This window comes from Pleurodeles waltl, chromosome 7, assembly GCF_031143425.1.
Source record: "Pleurodeles waltl isolate 20211129_DDA chromosome 7, aPleWal1.hap1.20221129, whole genome shotgun sequence".
In the NCBI taxonomy this organism is placed as follows: Eukaryota; Metazoa; Chordata; class Amphibia; order Caudata; family Salamandridae; genus Pleurodeles; species Pleurodeles waltl.
Window position 1 is genome coordinate 581,835,623 of NC_090446.1, and position 21,023 is coordinate 581,856,645.

At 45.4% G+C, this 21,023-nt stretch overlaps 1 protein-coding gene across 2 annotated transcripts in view; it reads right to left on the reverse strand.

Moving 5' to 3' along the window:
• LOC138304408 (carbonic anhydrase 4-like) overlaps nt 1-21,023 on the reverse strand; it is a 58,427-nt gene that overhangs the window by 17,016 nt on the left and 20,388 nt on the right. For both annotated transcript variants that reach the window (XM_069244420.1, XM_069244421.1), the window contains exons 4-6: nt 17,382-17,546; nt 13,219-13,367; nt 170-259 (exon numbers count right to left, since the gene is read on the reverse strand). In XM_069244420.1, the coding sequence (XP_069100521.1) occupies nt 170-259; nt 13,219-13,367; nt 17,382-17,546 (404 nt within the window). The remainder of the gene's footprint in view (nt 1-169; nt 260-13,218; nt 13,368-17,381; nt 17,547-21,023) is intronic.

The following is a 21,023-nucleotide window of genomic DNA, read 5'->3' on the forward strand; positions in this document are numbered from 1 at the left end:
AAATAGAATAGCTGGTACCAGGCACAGTCATTTCTTAGGGGACAAACAACAGCAATGAGAAATATCAGCAGATAACACCAGTGAGCGTTACCAGTTACCATCACTCAACAATTTCCAAACATCAAGGTTTGCTTTTGGTTCCAGGCCGCTTGGTCCACTTTTTACTTACGTTGATGAAGAAGCCCAGGACAGCGATGCCTGTTGTATCATTCTTGGCCTGTGCCAGAGTCAGGCCTTGCTTGGTATGGACAATGTGCATCTGAAAGAGAGAAACATTAAAGCACGTAGTTCATCGGGAATTGGATACTCTAACTGAAAAGTGGCTAAGCTAACCCTGTGAAAGGGAGTTTTACCCCGTCCACTAATTTTTACTGATGCACAGAGCCCTGCACCCCTACCCAGAAGAGGAGGCCCTCCTCTGCTCCAAACATGAAAAGGGTCATCTGTATGCACTTATATCACTGCCCCTCTCGAGAGGGTACAGTATGTGGAGAAGCACCTAGCAGCCCCAACCCTAAGGAAATCTGCCCCCCCTCCCCCCCAGAGTTAAGTGTAGCTGCTGAAACAGCACCAACAGTGGTTTGTGTCTGCTCAAATGTGCAAGGCCCCACCTAGATGTCCTAGGATTGCTGAAATCCCCTTACATTCAGGGTGGCAATGCGGGTATTCAGTGGTCTCTCTTCTGACATCAAGATGTTGTCCAAGCAATAGTTTGTTGCTGCTCGCTTGTCACACGTGTAGTCACTGTACAATCCAGTTGCACACAAGCCGGAAACTCCAGTCAAACAGTTAACCCCTAGGTGACTCAATACCGCAACTTATCAAAATTCAACAACTTTCCCTCACCCACAATGCCCGCTAAACTGGACAGTTTGCATCCGGGACTTCGCATCCACACTCTCCCCTTCCAACGATCCACCATGTGCAAACTGCACCTGGGTGCTTGTCAATTGCTACACCCCCACTGTCTAAGCCATTTTTGGGGGGATCACGAGAAGTTATAGTTACAATCATATTAACCACTTGAAGATGGAAAAAGTAGCCATTCTTAATAATCCCTAACTTCGAGTGGCAGCGCACGCGTTGCAGCACTTCAGCCGTGTTTTCAATACAAACATCCCAGCAGAGCAGCCAACAAACCGGACAGCGCTCCATCTGTATCTCCAGAAAGGGAGTCGTCTCTCTGTTCTTCAGTATCCGACTACAATGGTATATGTCTGTTTTTTTTGCAAAAGTTCACTGTTGCAGATTTCATCAACATCTTGGCGTCTGTGAAGATTCAAGGTTTTGTCCCAGGTCGGGTTAGCAAGATATAACATTGCATATTTCACGTTTCTATCTCTCAAAAGGTTTTTCTTGATGCTTGATGGGCATGAATGTCCACCTCTTCTCCCATACCATGGGAGTGAAGTTGGGATGGAACAAGAGTGTTGTGCTTTTGCTTAGGCTAAGAGGATATCGTGCGGTCATGGCTCGCGACAACCAGATGGGGCGGGGCGGCGCGCCGGGGGATAAATAGCGATAAATCAACAAAAAAAATTAAAAAAACATTTACCTCCTCCGCCGCACGCCGCTCCGCTCCTCCGTCTCCTCGCTGCAGGCACAGGTTCCCAGCCTGCCCTGCGGCCAATCCTGACGCTGCTCAAAGCAGCGTCCGGTTTTGCTGGGAGATCGCAGCCAGGGTGCTCCCAAGCAGGCTGGAAGCCTCTGCAGGCTCTCTCCAGCCCGGCAATGGTGTTCCTGGGCTGGAGAGAGCCTAGGGAGACGGCTGACTAAACACACACGCGCTCTGAGGGGAGTGCTCTGTGCAATCCACTCACGTCCTCGCCACCCTCAATGCCCCACCTCTTTTCAAGAAAACGATAATAAACACGGGGAGGTGCGATGCTCCTCCCCCCAATGGAGGCGCCGCCCCTAATATCTTGTTGCAGACATGAAAATTTACTACTCTGGCCATATGTCCAGGGATGAGCAACCGGCAATGGTTCTTAGGACAATAATCCATGAGCTCTCTCTATGGCAAATGTATGAAAAAAACTTGAGATGACAAAAAGATCAATCAGGAGTGTTTCCACAACGATTTCAGGTTTGCCCATCACTGTGGTCTCTTCAAGTACCAGGATTCTGACACCATTTTGCCTGGATCTCCCCTCCAGGTGTTCTTTTTGGCTCAAATCACCTCCAGCACTCTTTCCATTAGGAGCAGCATTTCAGTTTGGCCTGAGGTAGGATACTCTCACTGTGCAGCCATGTCTATCAAACCCTGTGTCAATTTTGATGTTAGTTGACTTAAGTCAGCCATTCATTTCTAGCAGACTTGCTTTGTGTCAGCATCGTCAGAAGATTTTCAAGCCTGAAGTAGATGATACGACATGAAGGAAAGAGCATCTGGTGATCAGTGCATCCAGTATGGGTGGGCAGTGTATTCATTAGTTCCCCCAAATGTCGCTCATGACTTCACCACATCTACTGTTCGTTTGACACCACTGTTGCACAGCCGGATAACTGCTTCAGAGGACGTAGGGGTTCAGTAAAGTCCTGCATAGAATTGCCATGAAGCTGTATTTGTATATTTGTGAGCAGGCAGCAAGTCTATGCCACCACTGATCCATAGCACGTGATGAATGTGAAAGGGCTGCCCACCTCCAATGTCCACTTCAGTGGGCCCCAACCAGTATAGGTCTCAGTTCACTAAGGAAGGCAGCCCTGGCATTCACTAAATGGCACCCATGCTGACAACTCTGCCATCTTCAGCCTGGAACCATCTGTCCTTATCTTATGAGGCATGGTGTTCTACTGTCTCTCCACCTGATGGCAGGCAGCTCAGTCACTGGTAACCCCTACATAATGCAGGCCGCTCACCGGACACACAAGCAGGGCTGGCTTTAGAGCTGTGGCGCCCTGTGCAACAGTCTTTTTTGGCAACCCCACCACATGACCACCTCCTCGGATCCCCTCACTACCACCTGACAAATGTGCCCCTCATCTCTCCATAGCCCCCCTTTCACATATATTAATTTGTTTTAAAGTGTTTGTTAAGGCTGGCTTTACTAATTCACTCACTGATCCACATAAAATATGATTCTGTTCTTTGCAGCAGGCACATTAACCGTCTACGCTACTTTACGGCGAGTCAAAGCTGCCCCTACACAAAACTCCCACCTCTCTTGCAAGCAGGATCATTAATCACAAACGGTATCTTGACATTTTAAATGTTTCCTGAAGGTTGGATGCGCAAGGAACTTTTCAGCAGGTGCTTTTAAACCGCAAGTTTTGTACGTCATTGCTGAGGTCAGCGTCCCCCAATAAAGGTCAGCACCCGGTGAGGCCGCAACACTCGCACCGCCCTAAAGCTGGCACTGCACACAAGAGTGGGTGCAAGTGGCCCATCAAGGTCACAGCTGTGCCTGTCGCCACCAGGCCTCTGAAGGAGCAGGATGCACTAGCACCCCTGCCACTTTTATCCCAGGGATGTTTCTAACAGCCCTCGGCAGCTTTGCCGCCTGGCGTGAGTCTTCCATCTGTTATCTGCCACTTACAGGGGTGGTAGGTCACTGACAGCAGCAGGACTGGACTGGGAACCCAAAGCAGCCCTGGTAATTTTGTCCGACCAGCTCCCTTGTGGGGGCGGAGGGGGCATTGGGAGCAAGTGCAAAGCACTGCTGCTTTTGTGACTGGGGGCTGATATTGCAGCAATGCTACAAAACCATCCCTCACTGCTAAAACAACGGCCCCCACACTTCCAGCATCCCAGTGAAACGCCCAACGCCCACTGTGGCCATTCCGGCCCTGGACAGCAGGTTAAGTTAGAAGGACTGTGCTGTGCTATTGCAGCAGCTGTCCAGGGCCCAGTGTAAAAAGGTATTTATTAAATCTTTGAAATACTATTGAAAGTGGGCGATTTCTGCCATCCCAAAATATATTAGTAAAAAAATATTGTTAATGTTAACTTGTAGTACTATTAATGTTATTTTATTAAATAAAAAAATGGAGGCTTGGTGAGAAACCAAGATACGCTAATTTCCAAAAACTACTGTCTTTACTACAATTATGAGTATTATTATTTTAAAAAATAAAAAAAATACCATTTACTAATTATATTCCAAATGTAATTATATTTTGATCAATGCAAACTAAAAACAAATTAAACAATTAGTTTAGTTAACAGAACAAATTAGGATAGTTAACCTATTTAATACAAATAACTGTCATAAAAAAACGATAAGGGTTGGCATAATGGTTAGAAAAAAACAATAACATTAATTCACATTAAATTATTTAAGGCTTGGGTTTAAAAACATATCTTTTAAAAGGTTATTATTAGTATCACGATTAAGATAAGAAAAAATAAACCTTGTAACAACAAACAATGGTTAGGTTTAGGGTTGGGATAATGGTTAGAAAAAAATAAAAAAACATGAATTCACATTAAATTATTTAAGGCTTGGGTTTTAAAAAATATATATTTTAAAAGGGTATCGTTAGTATCATGATTAGTATAAGACAAAATAAACATTGTAACAACAAACAATGGTTAGATTTGGGGTTAAGGTTAGATTAGGACCAGGATAAGAATAAATTATGAAATCAATTAGAAGACTAAGGGCCATATTACGAGGTAGCCGGACTGACTATCGGCCAGCCATCCCCACGGAGAGGAGACCACCGCGGAGCTGGCGATCTCCCCCCCTGCCTGATTGCAAGGTTTCCAGTGGGCTGACTGGCAGAAACCTCAGAAATCTGAGGTTTCTGCCTGTTTGCCCTGTGGAAACCGTGTGGAGGCATTGGCCTCCAAGGAAGGGAACCAAGGCAGACAGTGTGCAATTCAAGGGTGCTGACCAGGTAGGCCCCTGCATTGCCCAAGACATGGCCAGTGCAAGGGACCCCCTGTTGCCCCTCACAGGCACACATGGCTGTCTATGTGATGTAACAATATAAAGAGTGTCATTTTAAGCAAGATAGACCTACTGACTTTGTAAAACGGTCGGAACCACACAATATAAAAAAGCGGGCTTATTGGCTTTATCTCAGGCTTAGCACATTAACATATATAAAGCAGATCTATTGTGTTTGTCAAAAATCACCAATAACTATATTCAAATGTACATTTTATAAATTCATGCATTGCTATGTTTAATAAAAGTAATTGTCATAAAACATTTAAAAAAAAAAGCCTTCAAAAACATTAACACATCTGTAACTATTTTATTTAACATTTTCAGGCGGCAAAAAATGTAAACATAGAACTAACCAATGGGGTTCCTTGCATTCCAACTGAAGAGCATACAGCTGCAGCTCAGAGAGCTTTAAAAACAGATGGCGAGCTTTCTCGGGGTCATGGAATCAATGACCCAGGAGACTTACTGTGTTTTTTAATGCTGCTGGCATGCTCCTTCACTCTCTGCAGCTCTCCCAACATTTAAACAAATTTGCTTGCTGTTGCCCCTGTCCCAGCTAGGGCCACCACCAGCATCCAAAATACAAAAAAGCCCTCGCAGAGTAATATGAGGTGCTTCTTAGCTTGGGCATTTACTCTTCTTTTATTTAGGGAGGGGGAATGCAGCTCCCGGCATCCTATTTCCTGGAGCCAATCACATTTTTTTAATAGGGAGCGAGGCATGCAGCCCCCTTCTTGAGCTACGAAAGGGCCTCAGGGACCCCATCCTTCCAGCGATCAATTTCTTCTGCGAGGAGGGGGCATGCAATCCCCTCCCAGAGCCTTTAAAAGGTCACAGGGGCCCCATTCACCTGGGCTGATTACTTTTTTAAAGAGGAAGGGCATGGGCCCCGTTCCCCGAGCTCCAGACCAATTTGCTTTCTTGAAGGTGGTGTGGGACCCCCATCCGTGAGCCTCAAAAGGGCCTCAGGGACCCGATCCTTCCTCAGTCAAATGCGTTTCTGTGGGGGAGTGGAGCATGAGGGTCCCTTGACCTAGCCATTCAGTGCCCCTGCAGACTCCATCCCTTGGAACCTTATAGTAGCAGTGTCCTGGGATTCCTGCAAGAGCGCGGGCAGGAAGAACTTCAACTTCCTACCTGCATTTTTGCCCACAGGGAACACATATTTGCTCCTGCCCGGCAGGAGCAGAAAAAAGCTGCTCCGACTGGATGGGGGCAAACAAGTGCAGCTGGCTTCAGATGCACCCGGGATGGGTTCAGTCAGAGAAGCAGGCAGGGGCTATGGACCCCCCCCACTAGCCCACTTAGGCTGCAATTATTGTTGGGCTGCAACTTTTGTGGGTCTCCTGGGGGGAACAAAGCCACCTATAGCATTTTGTAAATGTGTTGCAGCACCAGTGGATGGGGATCACGGGGCCTCATAAGTGAGTGAGTAATATGTGTGGTAATTAGCAGTGCATGGTGAGGGCACAAGTTATAGTTACCTTAGGGCACGAGTTATAGTTACTTAAGGTGAATATAACTGGTGAATTTCTGTGGTTTTTAGAGCTTAAAACATTACATTGTTAATGAACATTTCACCTAACGATAACGTTAGTTTAGCTTTTTTCTCCAGTGAAAAAGCCAACCTCCTGCCGTACATGACCAAAGGTGGGGGTTGGCCACAGGGCCTGACCCACAGACGTCCAACTCCACAGAGCGCACGGCATTTGGCCCCTTCCTCCACACCTAACACCCACACCCACCCTATATATAACACCAACCTTTTAAAGCAGATCTGTCATCTTTCTCCAAAAATTACCAAATAATTTAAATCAAATCCATATTTCAATAATGGCTTAAAATATTTAATAAAGTTGTATTAAACTACATGTCTGTGACTTTGTTTTTACATTGTTTTTATTATTATATTTTGGGAGTGAAAAATTTGAAAATAAAAAGTCAGAGATATATTATTTTTTCTTTAAGAAAAAAATAAAATAAATATATTTCTGTTCTACCTTTTCATCTTTTATACCCCCAAAGATGTCAAACATGGTAAACATATCCAAATACAAGTCTTGTATTTTATGTGATATACCTTTAACACATAAAATGCAACCACCCTCTAGGTGGCACTGCAATCCTAGCTGTGAAGGAAAAGCTCCAGCCTGGGAAATGGTTTAGAAAAATATGGTAAGTTCTCCTGGGGTCATGATTTCAATGACCCAGGAGACTAATGTTTTTTTCTAGTGTTGGTGGGGAGCTGCAGACCTCCCCATGGCCCCCTACAACATTAAAAATTGGTGATGTCCCTTACCCTTCCAGGGACATCACCAAAAATAATAAATATGTATATATGTAGCCCTACCAGGGTATTAAAGGGTGCTTCTTTAAGGAGTAGTGAATAATAAATGTGCTTCTGTGGCTGCTCACTTATTATTCACTTTTGGCTTTTTTTGTTTCTTTCTGGTTGTCACAGGACACCCACATATTTTTTATAAGGCGCCACATGAGGAGCCCCATGACCCTGCGGCCCGCCAGCTCACTTTAAGCAGCCCAATTTCATGGGGCCACAAAGAAGTTACCTTTTTTTATCAGAGGGGTGCTCCGGTGCCCATGTGGGGCATCACACACAATTATTATTTTCTGGGATTTGGGGAAGCACCAGGGCCCCCACGGCCCTGCTGGCATTTTCTTTTTTTTTATAATAAAGTGGAATACCCCCATGCCAACCCAGGGCACGCCACAACTTGTCTTTTCATTAAGAGGCATGTCCTGGTGCCCTTGTGGGGCACACCCCTGCCTGTACTTCATTGGGGGCTGCAGTGGGACCCCTGCAGTCCTGAGGGCTCACAAGCTTGCACCACTTGTGTGTACAGCAGGAGCCGACATTGCTCCAATCCTGCAGGAGCAGGTTGTTTTTGTTCCCGTGGGGTGGGAGCAATCAAAGCATTTACCTGTCCAGGAGCGTAAGTAGGGAAATGTTTTGTTTTCCGACTGGGCAGGAGCAGCTGTGTGCTCCTGTCTGGTGGGAAAACATTTGCACTTTCACTGCTGTGCCCACATACACGGAAATAGACGGTGTCCTGGGGTTGGGGATACCGTCACTGAGCCAGCCCCATCATATGGCTCAGGGATGGGGGCTGTGTGGCTTCCATACTCTATTAAATTATCAGCCCAAGGGATTAGCTCCCCGGTGCAGCTTCGAGGCTTGGGGAGGGGGCCACGTGCCCCTTCCCCCTTAGATAAATGCTGCATCTTTCATTCCCAGCCCAGGCCTACCCGGGGAGTTTTTTTTTTTTTTTAATGCATTGGAGCCTGCACTTTATATTTTTTTTTAACTTTTCTGGGGATTTGCAGATCCTTCATAAATTTGCGGCACAATTTTACAAATATTTTTAGTCCCAGGCAGGGTCCCTCTGGGACCCCACCCTCAGGCCTAGGGGGTCATGGTCTCAATGCTCTGTACCCTTATGTCTTTTCTGTGTTTTTCTTATTCCCAAATCCTAAGATGGATGCCACTGCTTCCTGATTGAGGTGGTGGCAGCCAGTCACATCTAAGAATGAGATCTGTCATCTCCATGGATCCCCCATGGCGTGATATAAACAATTTTCTTCCAAAATGGCTGAACATATTTACAATAAAATACAATAAGTACTCTCTCCGGACCAAGATCTAGCTTTCTGCCAAATCAGGTGTAAGTCCCTTCCGCAGTTTGAGCTGTAGCTCTTTCTAAAGTTCCTGTGGAAAAATGAATGGGGCAACCGCATTTTGGGACTCCCCTTTCTCTCTGCCCCTGCTTGATGGATCAACCCAAAACTTCCGACGCATAAACTAGTCAAAAACTAGAAAAGTAGCACTTTTTGGAAAGTTTTGTGGACATTCGTCAAACAGCGCTACAGTTATTAGCAATACAAAAAATTAATTTCCTGTGTAAACACGATCCTAACTATGGCAACCCAATGGGGACCGCTACTCCCGTAGATGAAGCGTTTTTTGTTTTGCTCGTAACTTTGCCGCAGTTTGATGACATTTTTAAAACTCGTATGCTAATTAGTTCAGCTACTGTGTAGAAATACTTTTTCCCCATGTAATGTATATGGGGATTTTGCAGTTTTTGAACACTACTACAGCCCGAACTGCTGAAAGGATTTACACTAACTTTGGCAGAAAGCTAGATCTTGGTCCGGAAAGATCTCTTTTTGTTATTTGGTGCAAATCTGTTCAGTAGTTTCAAAGTTATTGAAGGAAAAAATGTATAGATATCTGGGGACGTGGATCCTATGTGGATCCCGTGGGTACCTGCGGATCCAAAGCCCAATGTGGAAAAAAAAATCACCTACTCACACACCATACCCTGCAGTGAATGGCCGAAGGCAGTGTGGGGTTGGCTGCATGTGGTGCGGTTGGAAGCAGGGCTGTCCGTCTTTCTGTATGGCTGTGTTGTAATTGGGTAGCTTGCTGCTGCTGCAACAATTTAATTGCATAAATTATCCACTTCCGTTTTGAAGAACTGGCTAAAAGCTACCACCTTCAGCATATGTGCAAATGAATGTAGGAACTGTCTAAAAAATGCTTAATTCCCATTAATAAGTGAACTATCAGCACAAAATCCAACACAGTTAATGGCTAAAAATGTGGAAAACGTTGTATAGAATTTTGAAGAATTAATTTGGAACTATAATTCATCTTTTAAAACTTGCAATTGGAAACCTCTTGCATATTGATTGTTCACATAATATTTTCTAATTCTGTACTAAATACAGAAACTAATAGGGAGTGAAAGATCACCATCTCCCTAATTGGCTGACCATAAAAGCTTCTGGAGAATGAGTATTGTATTAATTTTGTCACAACAATATAGTTGGAACTTCTCTTCTTGCCACCTAACATGGAACATGTCATTTGGTAAGAGGGCGCAATCAAGTATCCTCCTTCGTGTGGGGTTACTAGGGATGAATAGGATTTAATTCGCTTTGGACTTCCAGCCAGGGCATAAGCTGGGGGTACGTGCAGGTAGACAATGTGCACCCACTATTTTCAAAGGGTGGACGCCACCCACCCTGCCAAGAAGTTGGGCCCCACTAAAATTTGCTCTGAACTCATCCCGGTGTAATTTTCAGACACCAGGATACACTCAGCAGTGCCTGCACGCTGTCTGCTTTTGTTCCGAGCAGCAACATGCAGGCAGCAAAGAGGCTTTGTTATTTTAAATTTCCAAAACAAAGGTGGAAATTAAGGGCCATCAGGCCAGGCCTCCTTTCCTTCCAGTATCCTGGCTGGCTGGATGCAGTCCACCCTACCAAGCATATGGACCCACCACAATATGCTGAACTCATCCTGGTGTCATTTTCAGACACTGGGACACACTCAGCAGCACCTGCACATTGTTTGCTTTTGTTCCGAGCAGCAACGTACAGGCAGCGAAAGGGCCTTGTTATTTTTAATTCCCAAACCAAAGGTAGAAATTAAGGGGACATTGAGCCTCCATTCCTTCCAGTATCCCGGATGGGAGCTATCTAGTACCTCACACCTAGATGCAAATGCAATGGAGAGGAAACAAAGAGCAGAGCTTGTTACTGTTTCACAAGTACTTAAGAGAACCATGGTTATGACTTTGTTCAGTCCCTGTTTATAAGAGCTATGCATGCACTGTAAGAATGTCAGATGTGTTGGTCTGTCTCACTATTTACACAAATAACAATTTAAATACAACAATTTTATTTTATTTATTTTACAGCGCTTATCATTCCAGTGAATGGTGTCCAAGCACTTTACATATCACGTACACACTAAACATTGACAACAAACTATACAAGTGTGCAAATCATTGTACAGGATGTGTTACATAAGGCAGTGAGGGTTACAAGGTGTAAGAGTTACGTGTCCTTCATGGCTCACTGTGCTATATTAGAAGGATTACAATTGATGAACTACAAGTAACAAAATGATTTCTTTGTTAAAAGCTGTAACCCACTTACCCATCTACATGAAAGAAAATCTATCATCAGCATGTTACATAATGTGCTTAGTAGGAGACACATTACCTATGTACACTATTTTTATTCCAAACTGGACAAGACAAAACGTAGATCTCTCCAGCAAATGCATTAACCTTCAGATTTATATCATCGTTATTATTCCCTGAGATTTACAGTGCACACAAAGATTTCAGTAGCACGTGCCTTAACCCCATAAGATGTTTTAAAATGCAGACTTTGCAACCAATTGAGAAGAAAAGATTTACTGTCACGTTACTTCTTGTTGCCAAATTCTGTGTGGCAGAGTTTAAAAAAATAAATGTATAAATTGAGTCCCAGATTATAAATGTATGAGTTGAGTCCCAGATTTTGTGTTCCGATTTGTTAAATCTTGTAATGCACTTAAATGTACTCATGATAGATCTGCTAAACGTGTGTGAGGTCTTAAGATCTGATGTCACTTTTTGTGAGGTCATGGGTTGTGATGCCACTTCCTGTAATTTCACTTCCTGTGATGTCACAGCTATAATGTCACACGCCATGATGTCATTTGCATACAGCATAACTTGGTTAGCCCCCCCCCACTTTTTTTAGCACTTGTGGCCTGCTTCCTGCAGACACTAAACCGAACATAGAGTGGCTGGCCTATTTCAGAAGTAAACTATGCAAACTTATTGATTCGAGACTCTTATCATTGTGTGACAGATGCCAATCTAGCAATGTTAGGGAAATTATCTCTGCACACCCTAAAAATATAATTGGTTTGTGACAGCTGCGCAATGCAAAATGATGCATCCCTCAATGATGCCCACCCCGGACTATGAAGAGGAACCCCTGGGTGTACCATAACTCACAGATATTCATTTATCTCGGGCTAATTGCCCCTCTGGCCGTTTTATGGACATCTTAAGGGCTGGGGGCCCCACTGCACCTAAGAGCTGCAGGGGCCTGTGTTTGCCCTTGGTTTGTCAGGTACCTCCTTGCCTGGACTAGCTGGCAAAAAGGAGGCAGAGAAAAGGCTGCTTTTGTAATCTCTGCTATATTTACCAAAAACTTGCATTTTTCTTAGATTTTAGACAGAACCATCTTTGTATTCTCTGCAGCCCCTTCTCTGGAAATACCAGGAATGTGTTTAGTAGCTTGGCACTTCCTCCATACTCTAAACCACGAACGGTGACGGCAGTCATTTTCAGAATTATGTGGAATGATAAATTGGGTCTCTGACAACTATGAGCCCCTGAAAATGTACTGAAGAGCTATTGACAGGGCCGGACTGGGAAACCAAAGCGGCCCTGGCAATTTTGTCTGACCAGCCCTGTGGTAGGAGAAGGGTTAATAGGGAGGGAGGGCTGCTGCTTTTGTTATTGGGGGCTGATATTGCAGCACCTCTGCTAAACCGGCCCCCAGTCACAAAACTGGCTCCCACCTCAGCAAAACTGGCTCCCACTGCTGCAAAACCAGCCCTCACCCTTCTAGCCCACCGGGAAAACACCCAATGCCCACTACGGCCAATCCGGCCCTGGCTATCAAATGCTTACATTTTGCATTTCTGCAATGTACTGAATCTCTTGTCAAAATATCCACAGCCTGATTGGCTAAAGACGATATATTTTCTCTAAAGTGGTTCACACAATAGTCTGCCTAATTTGAGCCAGTGGCTGCTGGTGTGGTCCACTGGCATTCATTTTTGGAGACCTGCACTTATTTTTCCTCAAGAGGCTTTGATCCACAGCAAGAGAGAGAAAACGCACAAGGGGAACAGAAGGGGGAAAAGAAAGATGGAAAACACTGCCAACGGAAGAAATCAGGGGTTAAAAAGAACCCGCAGGAATGTTATAAGGAGGTAGAGTGTGTCTGGTGGTGGATTAAAAAGGTAAGAAGTGGAATCACAACAGCACCCTATCTTCAATAGCACCATACACGGGCTTCTGAGCAACACTTTGGGCCAAGACACTAAGGGGCTGATTTAAGAGACCCTATCACCTCCTTGCACCACATCAGCATTCTTTTTTTACGCTAATGTGGCCCAACGAGGCCAAAATCGCCATGCCAAATTTACAAAGTGGCTCAATACATGCATTGCGGCACTTTGTAAACCTTTGAGCCACATTATGCCTGCGACAGGCGACACAGCCTGTGAGTACACAGATTGCATCACAAAATCAGAGACAGGTCACAAAAAAACTGTTTCTTTGTTCATAATGCCCCAGTGCAGTTTTTAATGTAATGCACCCTAATTTGTCTGCTTATTAGTTTATTACTCACTCTTTAATTTCCTACGCATTATATTCTATGCCTTGGCAATGCATTTATTCACTTTTTCATCATGAGTCACGACATCTTTCCTTCCACTCACCTCCATGGGGAACTGCTTTCCATTCAGTCTGTGCTCTGAGCCAGGATTTGAGCTTCCGTTCCCCCAGTGAAAGTGGAGAGCTATGGCCGAATATTGTACCGAGAGGCTGCCTCCAGTGATGCTCACTCCCTGGTCCAGCTCCACTTGCACTGCAAGATTAAAGCAATGTAAGCTGAGGGACTGAGAGATGCCACATACACCCCAGCAACACCATTCCTAAACAGCATGCCGTGGGGTTGTTCCTGACCATGTGGAGGCATGCAACTATTGATTAGAGAGTGACAGGGCTACCTAGAGTGAATATTCAGCTCCATCTTACCTTGAAGTGTGGGTCAGAACGAGATTTCTCTCCTATTGGTGTGGTCTAGATTGTACTGTTGAGTATTTTCCATCTATATGTACTATAAACTCTCACATCTGCCCCTTGTTGGATACAGAGGACTTTCTCACCTGTGGGGCCCTCAATCAATCAATCAATCAGTACTTCTAAAGTACGGCTAGTTACCCGTGGGGTCTCAAAGTGCTGTGTGCGGGCGAGTTGCTTAATCAAATAGCCAGGTCTTGAGGTCCTTCCTGAAGTTCTTCAGTAATGCAGTTTGTCTGAGTTTGAGAAGTTGCGTATTCCATGTCCGGGCTGCGAGGTAGGAAAAGGATCTTCCTCCTGCTGTGTTTTCTCAGATCTTGGAAATGGCTAAGAGGGCAAACTGTGAATAATGGAGTTGTCTGTTGGGTACGCAGAAGGTGAGGCAGTGGTTGAGGTAGGCTGGTCCTATGTTGTGTAGTGCCTTGTAGGCATGTATCAGAGGTTTGTAAGTGATGCCCTTGATGACTGGGAGCCAGAGCAGATCTTTGAGGTGGGATGAGATGTGGCTGTGTCAGTGGATGGCCAGGATGAGCCTGGCTGCTGCATTCTGGATTCTTTGTAGTCTTGACTGCCGTTTCTTGGTGATGCCGGCATAGAGTGTGTTGCCGTAGTCCAGTTTGCTACTGACAAGTGCGTGGATGACTGACTTCATTGTCTCAGTGGGGATCCACTTGAAGATCTTTAGAAGGAGTTGAAGGGTGTGGAAGCGTAAAGACAAGACGGAGTTGACTTGGCAGGTCGTGGACAGAGAGGAGCCCAGGATGATCCCCATATTGAGTGCGTGGGCGGTGGGAGCGGGGTGTTTCCCTGTGCGGTCGGCCACCAGGAGTTGTTCCAGGCGGAGGGGTGGAGCAGATTACAAGAATCTCCATCTTGCCCGAGTTGACTTTAAGGCAGCTGACTTCCATCCAGGCGCGACTGCTCTCATCCCATTGTGGAAATTTCTCTTGGCCTTTTCCGGGCCATCAGTCAGCGAGAGGATCAGTTGGGTATCGTTGGCGTAGGAGACGATGTTTAGGCTATGTTGTCTGATGATTTTGGCCAGTGGGGCCATGTAAATGTTGAAGAGTGTCAGGCTGAGTAAGAATCCTTGGGGTACTCCACAGCATGTTTCTTTGGGTTTGGATGTGAATGGTGGAAGTCTGACACTCTGTGTTCTCCTGGTGAGGAAGGATCTGATCCATTCCAGTGCTTCGTTGCGGATGCCGACATCGTATAGTCTGGCGCAGAGGGTGGAGTGGGAGACTGTGTCAAATGCGGCAGAGAGGTTGAGTAGGATGAGTGCTGCCGTGTCTCGGTGGTCTAGTATGGCACATATGTGGTTGGTGGCTGCTAGGAGTGCTGTTTCGGTACTGTGGTTGCTCCTGAATCCGGATTTGGATGGTACTCGGATCTGGTGTGTCTCTAGGAATTCAGTGAGTTGCTGGTTGACTGTCTTTTCTGTTACTTTGGCTGGGAAAGGGGGCAGAGAGATGGGACTGCAGTTTTTCAGCTCCCTTGGGTCGGCGGTAGCTTTTTTGAGTAGCGGGTTGACCTTGGCGTTCTTCCAGTCAGATTCGACGGTGGCGGTCTCAAAAGGATTGGTTGACACTCCGGCAGAGCTCTGGTGCTATGGTTGCACCAGCCAAGTTGAAGATGTGATGTGGGCACGGATCCAAGGATGCTCCCGAGTGGATGGAGTTCATGAGTTTCTGGGTTTCCTCTGTGGTGATGGGAGCCCAGGAGTTCAAGATCTGGTGTGGCACAGGGTCCATGGTGGTGTTTGTGGGGGGTGCTGGCTGGTTTTGGTTCTTGAAGCCTTTGTAAATGTCCTTGATTTTCTGGTGGAAGAAGGTGGTGAGGTTGCGCAGAGGTCTTGAGAGGGAGGGATGGCTGAACTGTCTATCCCGGCGTTCGTGAACTCTTTGACGATGGTGAAGAGCTCCTTGCTGTTGTGAGTGCTGGTGCTGAGGTGTTTTTGGATGGCGGCTTTCGTAGCATCTCTGATGTTCTGGTGATGTGTGATGATTGCGATCTTGTAGGCTATGCGGTCTTCTGTTGATTTGCTGCTCCTCCATTTCTGTCCCAGTCGCCTGCAGGAGCATTTGGACTCATGTAGGTCTGTTGTGAACCATCTAGGTGTTTTGCTTTGTTGGTTTCCTGAGGGGAGATATAATGTTAGCGCATTACAAGATCTAGCCATGTAGATTACATGCGGATTAATTTGCGTTTGCATCAGTGAGTTGCTCTTCTGTGACTTTGTCCCAGCATCTGCCAGGGGGCATGGTGACGTGCAGTGTTCTTCTTGAAGGTTAAGTGGACACATCTGTGGTTGGTCCAAAGGTGTTCGGAGGTGAGAGGGATGATGATGTCTTCAGGGGTCGAGGGTGTGCCCAGCTGCGTGGGTGGGTACGTTGACAAGTTGTTTGAGGCAGAGTTGTCCTGGAGGCTTGTAGTTTTGAGGTCATAGTGTATATCAAGGTGAAATTTGAGGTTGCCGAGTAGGAGGTAGTCGGTGGAGGTGAGTGGATGGGGGGCGACGGTGATGGTTTAGCTGAATTGAGGTCATGGTCTCAGTGGTCTGAAGATGAACTGCCATGGAGGGAGGAGTTGGGGTTGGTCTGAATCCGGAAGTGTAGGTGTTCATGGGTTGGGTGATTCTGTGACTCGTTGGAGGTTGTCAGGCAGAGGGTGTTTTTGTGGACTATGGTGATACGTCCTCCTGGACGGTTGGCTCTGTCTTTGCAGATGATTTTGTAGTTGTCTGGAATGTCCATGGCGATGTCCGGGGCCGAGGTGATCTAGGTCTCCATGAGGAAGGTGACGTCTGGGACAGTTGAGTCGAGGAGGTCCCAGACACCTACTGCATGCTTGACGAGGGAGCGTGTGTTGTGGAGTATGCACTTGAGGTGGCCATCTGGGCTTGGTGCAAGATTATGTGGTGGTTGGTGGAGGGTGCGGGAGCATGAGCGGCACATGAATGGTCCATGCTTGTTCCTCGGGTCAGCTAGGTGGAAGGCTGATGATCTTCCCGGGTTGAAGGTGGGTAGAGTGTTGGAGTCGAACCGACGGATGGAGCGAGGATAAGGGTCCAGGGTGCTGGGCGCGGTCAAGGCGTAGATGGGTGCAGACGGCCTTGCCTTTGGCACTCCTTTGGCATGCCTTTGGCACACCTGTGGCATGGCTGCACTGCAGACACACTTGAGAAGGGGAGGGAGGGAAGAGGGCGGGTCTGGACAGCTGGGAGGCGGGCCTCGATCTAAGAGCCAGCAGGCTCTTGAAGAGATTGTTCACAGCAGCAGGTGAAGCCAAGCAGGAGGAAGCGACAAACGCTGACCAGAAAGGTCAGTGGAGTCCATGTGGGCCCTGGTGCACATGAAGTCTTTCCTACTTGTGTGTTCTTGGTTGGACTGCATGTCTACTCTCAATTTTGGGACCTGACTGCACGCTGAGGAATTTCTCACCTTGTGTCCTGACTTGGACAGCTAGGCTTCTCTCATCTGTGGGACTGATGTTAGACCTTGAGGTCTCTCTTACATGTATGTCAGGTGGATCAATGAGTCCCTTCTCACTTGTGTACCCCCAGGTTGGACAGACACATCTCTCTCACTTGTGTGCCCAAGGTTGGCCAGTGAAACCTGCCTTAGCTGGCTGCCCAGATTTAACAGGGAGGTATCTCTCACATTCAGGGCCTTGTTGAACACTGATATGTCTGTAACCAGCTTTGACAGTGAGGCCTCTCAGACCTGTGTTTTCGAGGTTGAGCAGAAAGTGTTCTGTCTGTTGCCTGCCCCAGATTGGACAGTGTGGCCTCTCTCACCTGTATGTCCCAGGTTGGTAAGTGAGAGCAGTTTGCTTGTATTCCCATATCCAGTGAAAGTGAAGGCAGTGAGGTTGGAGTTGAAGACAGCAAGTTCTTCAGTAATGTTTACAGGGGATTGACGACTCCCATTGCAAAAGCCCAACTTGTCCCAGGTTAGTGGACCTGTGGGAAGAGATAAACACAAACGTAACAATTTTTATGAAATCATCGTAAACTGCAAAGTGGTCCCCAAGAACTGAAATAGCATAGTGACCCTTGTTTAAATAATTTAGAATTGCATGACCCATTTCCTCTTGTGGCTTCTGGTCAAGAGAGGAGCATAATGTTTTCTCCACCAAAAACGTTTTAAATAAAATAATTGTGTTTCAAATCATTTAATTATTGTAGGCACAGTAATATTAAGGCAAATAGGTCTGGCTTTTGTTAGTAGAAGTGTTTGGTATTAGTTGAGAGACTTTGGGCCAGATTTATGAAAATGTCATGCAATGTGGCACAGCAAGACACCTTGATGTGCTGCATGACAGGGAGAGGGTAGGATGTGCCAATTTAACATTATATGGCCCATTCCTGTCCTTAGATTGCGCTGGTGAACTATATGCTGTCTAGCGCCAGCAAAACACCCTAGCACCATGGTGCAAAGGTGCCTGTGTCACAAGCGGGATTGTTTTGTGCAGGAAGGGTCACCTTTTTGGACAAAAACAATCCTCTTAGGCTTTCTAGGTTTATGTAAAAAGAGGAAAAACAAGGAGAAATAAACATATTTCTCCTTGTTACGCCTCCCCTGGGAAGGCATAGCATTTTCATGCTGTTCCAAGGTCTACCACTCATAGTAAATCGGGGATTGTGCCAAAATTCACGGGTGCATGCATGAGAACACCCAAGCTTCACCCATGAAATGCCTCCCTGGGGCAGAGTAATGCAAGGTAGCGACTTGCGTTGCCTTACGTTACCTCAGATTTACCAAGACAAGCAAGGCCATGCAAGGTGGCCTTGCATGGGTTGACAAATCTCACTCTAGGTTATGTGTCGCCCTGTGTCCCCGTGCAAGGGCAACTCAAAACGTTTGATAATCTGTCCATTTGTGTCTCTTGCCACCAGCTGTTCTCGGAAGAAAATCCCATAATAAATCAGCTTCATGGATTACAGCTAACACTCAGCGGTTGAGAGGCTGACGGTAGTTCAAACAGGCTGCATAACAATTCTCCATTAAACTGTTTGACCCTCTTACTCTAACATTGAACAGAATCCCCATAAGCCATGCCCATTACTGAGTACTGCACCGGTTCTAGAAATAAAGTCCCCATCACCAAGTTGACAGGAGTAAGTGAAGGGGTATGCAATATACTGTTAGCCAACCAAAGTATTGGAAATTTAGTGTGACACTGCAGGTCCCAGCTAGCTACATACTTTGAACAATACTTGGCATCTGACAATTACAATCATATTTGGTATGATAATAACAAATTCCATCCCAGCTGCTCTCTCCACCATCTCTCTCTTCAAACTATGCCTGCTCATGACTGTAACCTTTTAACTAAAAATCTCATAATGGACAACCCAGTGATGTAAATGACTAATAGGACTCTGGTCATCAAACATATTATAAAGAGATATGCAGAGATGTTCAAAGCTGCCAACTTATTGAAAACCATAAATTGCGTTTATTTATCCACGACCCTGCTAAGGGCTGTGTCATATAACACGATAAGAGCACCTTGGTAGTCATCAAATGCAACATGGGAACACTTACCACATAGGATCAAAACAAAGACAATACCCTTTTAATCGCACAACCTACACACTGTAGCATGCTACCCATGTACAATACATATATTTCGAAAGGTGACATTTCTGTAGCTGATATTGTGACAATGGTATTTTTCACCACAATATTTTAAGGGATGGTATTTTGTCATACAACTGTCTCTGCATTGAAATTTGGATGGCCTTTGCTCTGTGCTGCAAGGTTTAGTTTTTCACTAAAATAGCAATAGTATAGATTGGCCTACGTGCTAATGTAGACATGTCAAGCTGCCTGGGAACATTTCTCCTGGGTTCATATACAAACCTGCTGTGCAGTGACATATGTCATTTGTGATAAATGCAGTTTATTGAGCTCACGGCCTCTGCATATTTGAGTGGCCTCCTGGTGTTGCTTGCTTGTAATTCACTAAAGTGTGTGTGCTCTTCTTCCTCTTCATGTGTTAGACCTTCCCCTGGAGCACGGATATATTACTAATGTCCTTACACTGCACACTTTTCCAGCGCCACGTTTAAAAAAAAATTAAGCACTCCATGAGAGTGCACGTGTTTTCCGTTGCCTCCGTCATGTACTTATATCCCCTTCCCCATGCTCTGTTTTCCCTTTCTCTCATCCGTGTGCATTTCACCCATTGCTTTTTCGTCTGTTTGCTTCTCCTCTCCAGCTATGATCAAAGTGGGACATTAAAAAGGCCCGGCCACCAAAATAAAAGTGGCCTCCATTACTGAATTAGATAGGTAAAAAGTGTCCCTTGTTTGCAAACTGGAGTAGTTTTGAACTTATAAAGACACTCTAAATATGTGTTTTGAAAGGTATGGAAGACACTATGGATTTGACCTTGATGCAGCCCAGCAGTCCATATAACAGGCCCACAAACTGCCAAAAAAGTCCCACACACTGACCTGTCAGATCAGCCCCTCAGGAACTGCCTTATTGCCCTATAGACCATTCCAACCTTGCACAGCCAGCTCCACGTTGCTCTTTTTCTCATTTGCTCCCCTCACCCATGCCCTCCCTGTTGCTATCCCCACCTGCACCGTCTGTGTTGCATCCCCCACATGCATCCCCATATTTCTTCCGCACCCCGTTACCTTGTGTTCCTTTTTCAGCAGCATGTTGCTTTCTCCCTCATTTTGATCCCCTCAACAGTGTAAAAAATGCTTTCACACATTTTTTTCTCTTCTTAGTTACTGATACAACACAGATTAGTAACTAAAAAAAAATATAAAGAGGCCACCTCAAAAGTTTTTTTAGGTCTTTTGCCAAGTTGCACACCATCGGGATGATGTGCAGCATGGCTAAAAGCCATTGACATGGCCAGTATGCTCAAAGATGAGACCTATTGGCTTTGATAATGCTGTTTTTTTCTGCTATTTTTTATGTGGCACTTCTTTGTTCGCTGTCACCGCAATGTCAATTCACTGCAAACAGCTTATATTATTGTAGGATAAAATTCTATGATGCAATTCTGTGTGCAGAGGGCCATCATTACTAATCATTGTTTGCTAATGTTGAAGCATAAATTTAGTAAATCTTTTAGTGGCCCCGACGTCAGCAAAAGGTGACATTTCATCTTTGAAGTTGAAAACGTAACGTATAAAGATGCACTGACACGCACATAAAATGTGCTAATGTTTTCATTTTGGTGGTGGTCACATTGTGCCTACCTTATTAATTAGCATATTAATGAAATAAAAGTTACATTAAAGTATAATAATTTAGACTTTAGTTGAAATGCATGTACTGCAACGATTTTGTTTATTAAACGATTAATGTGCGTTTTATGAGTTTAAATCTACATGCATATTGAAATAAATGCAATCTCTGTTATATTCACAGCACTGTATTGACAAAGTTTTCTTTTAAAAACGAAATAT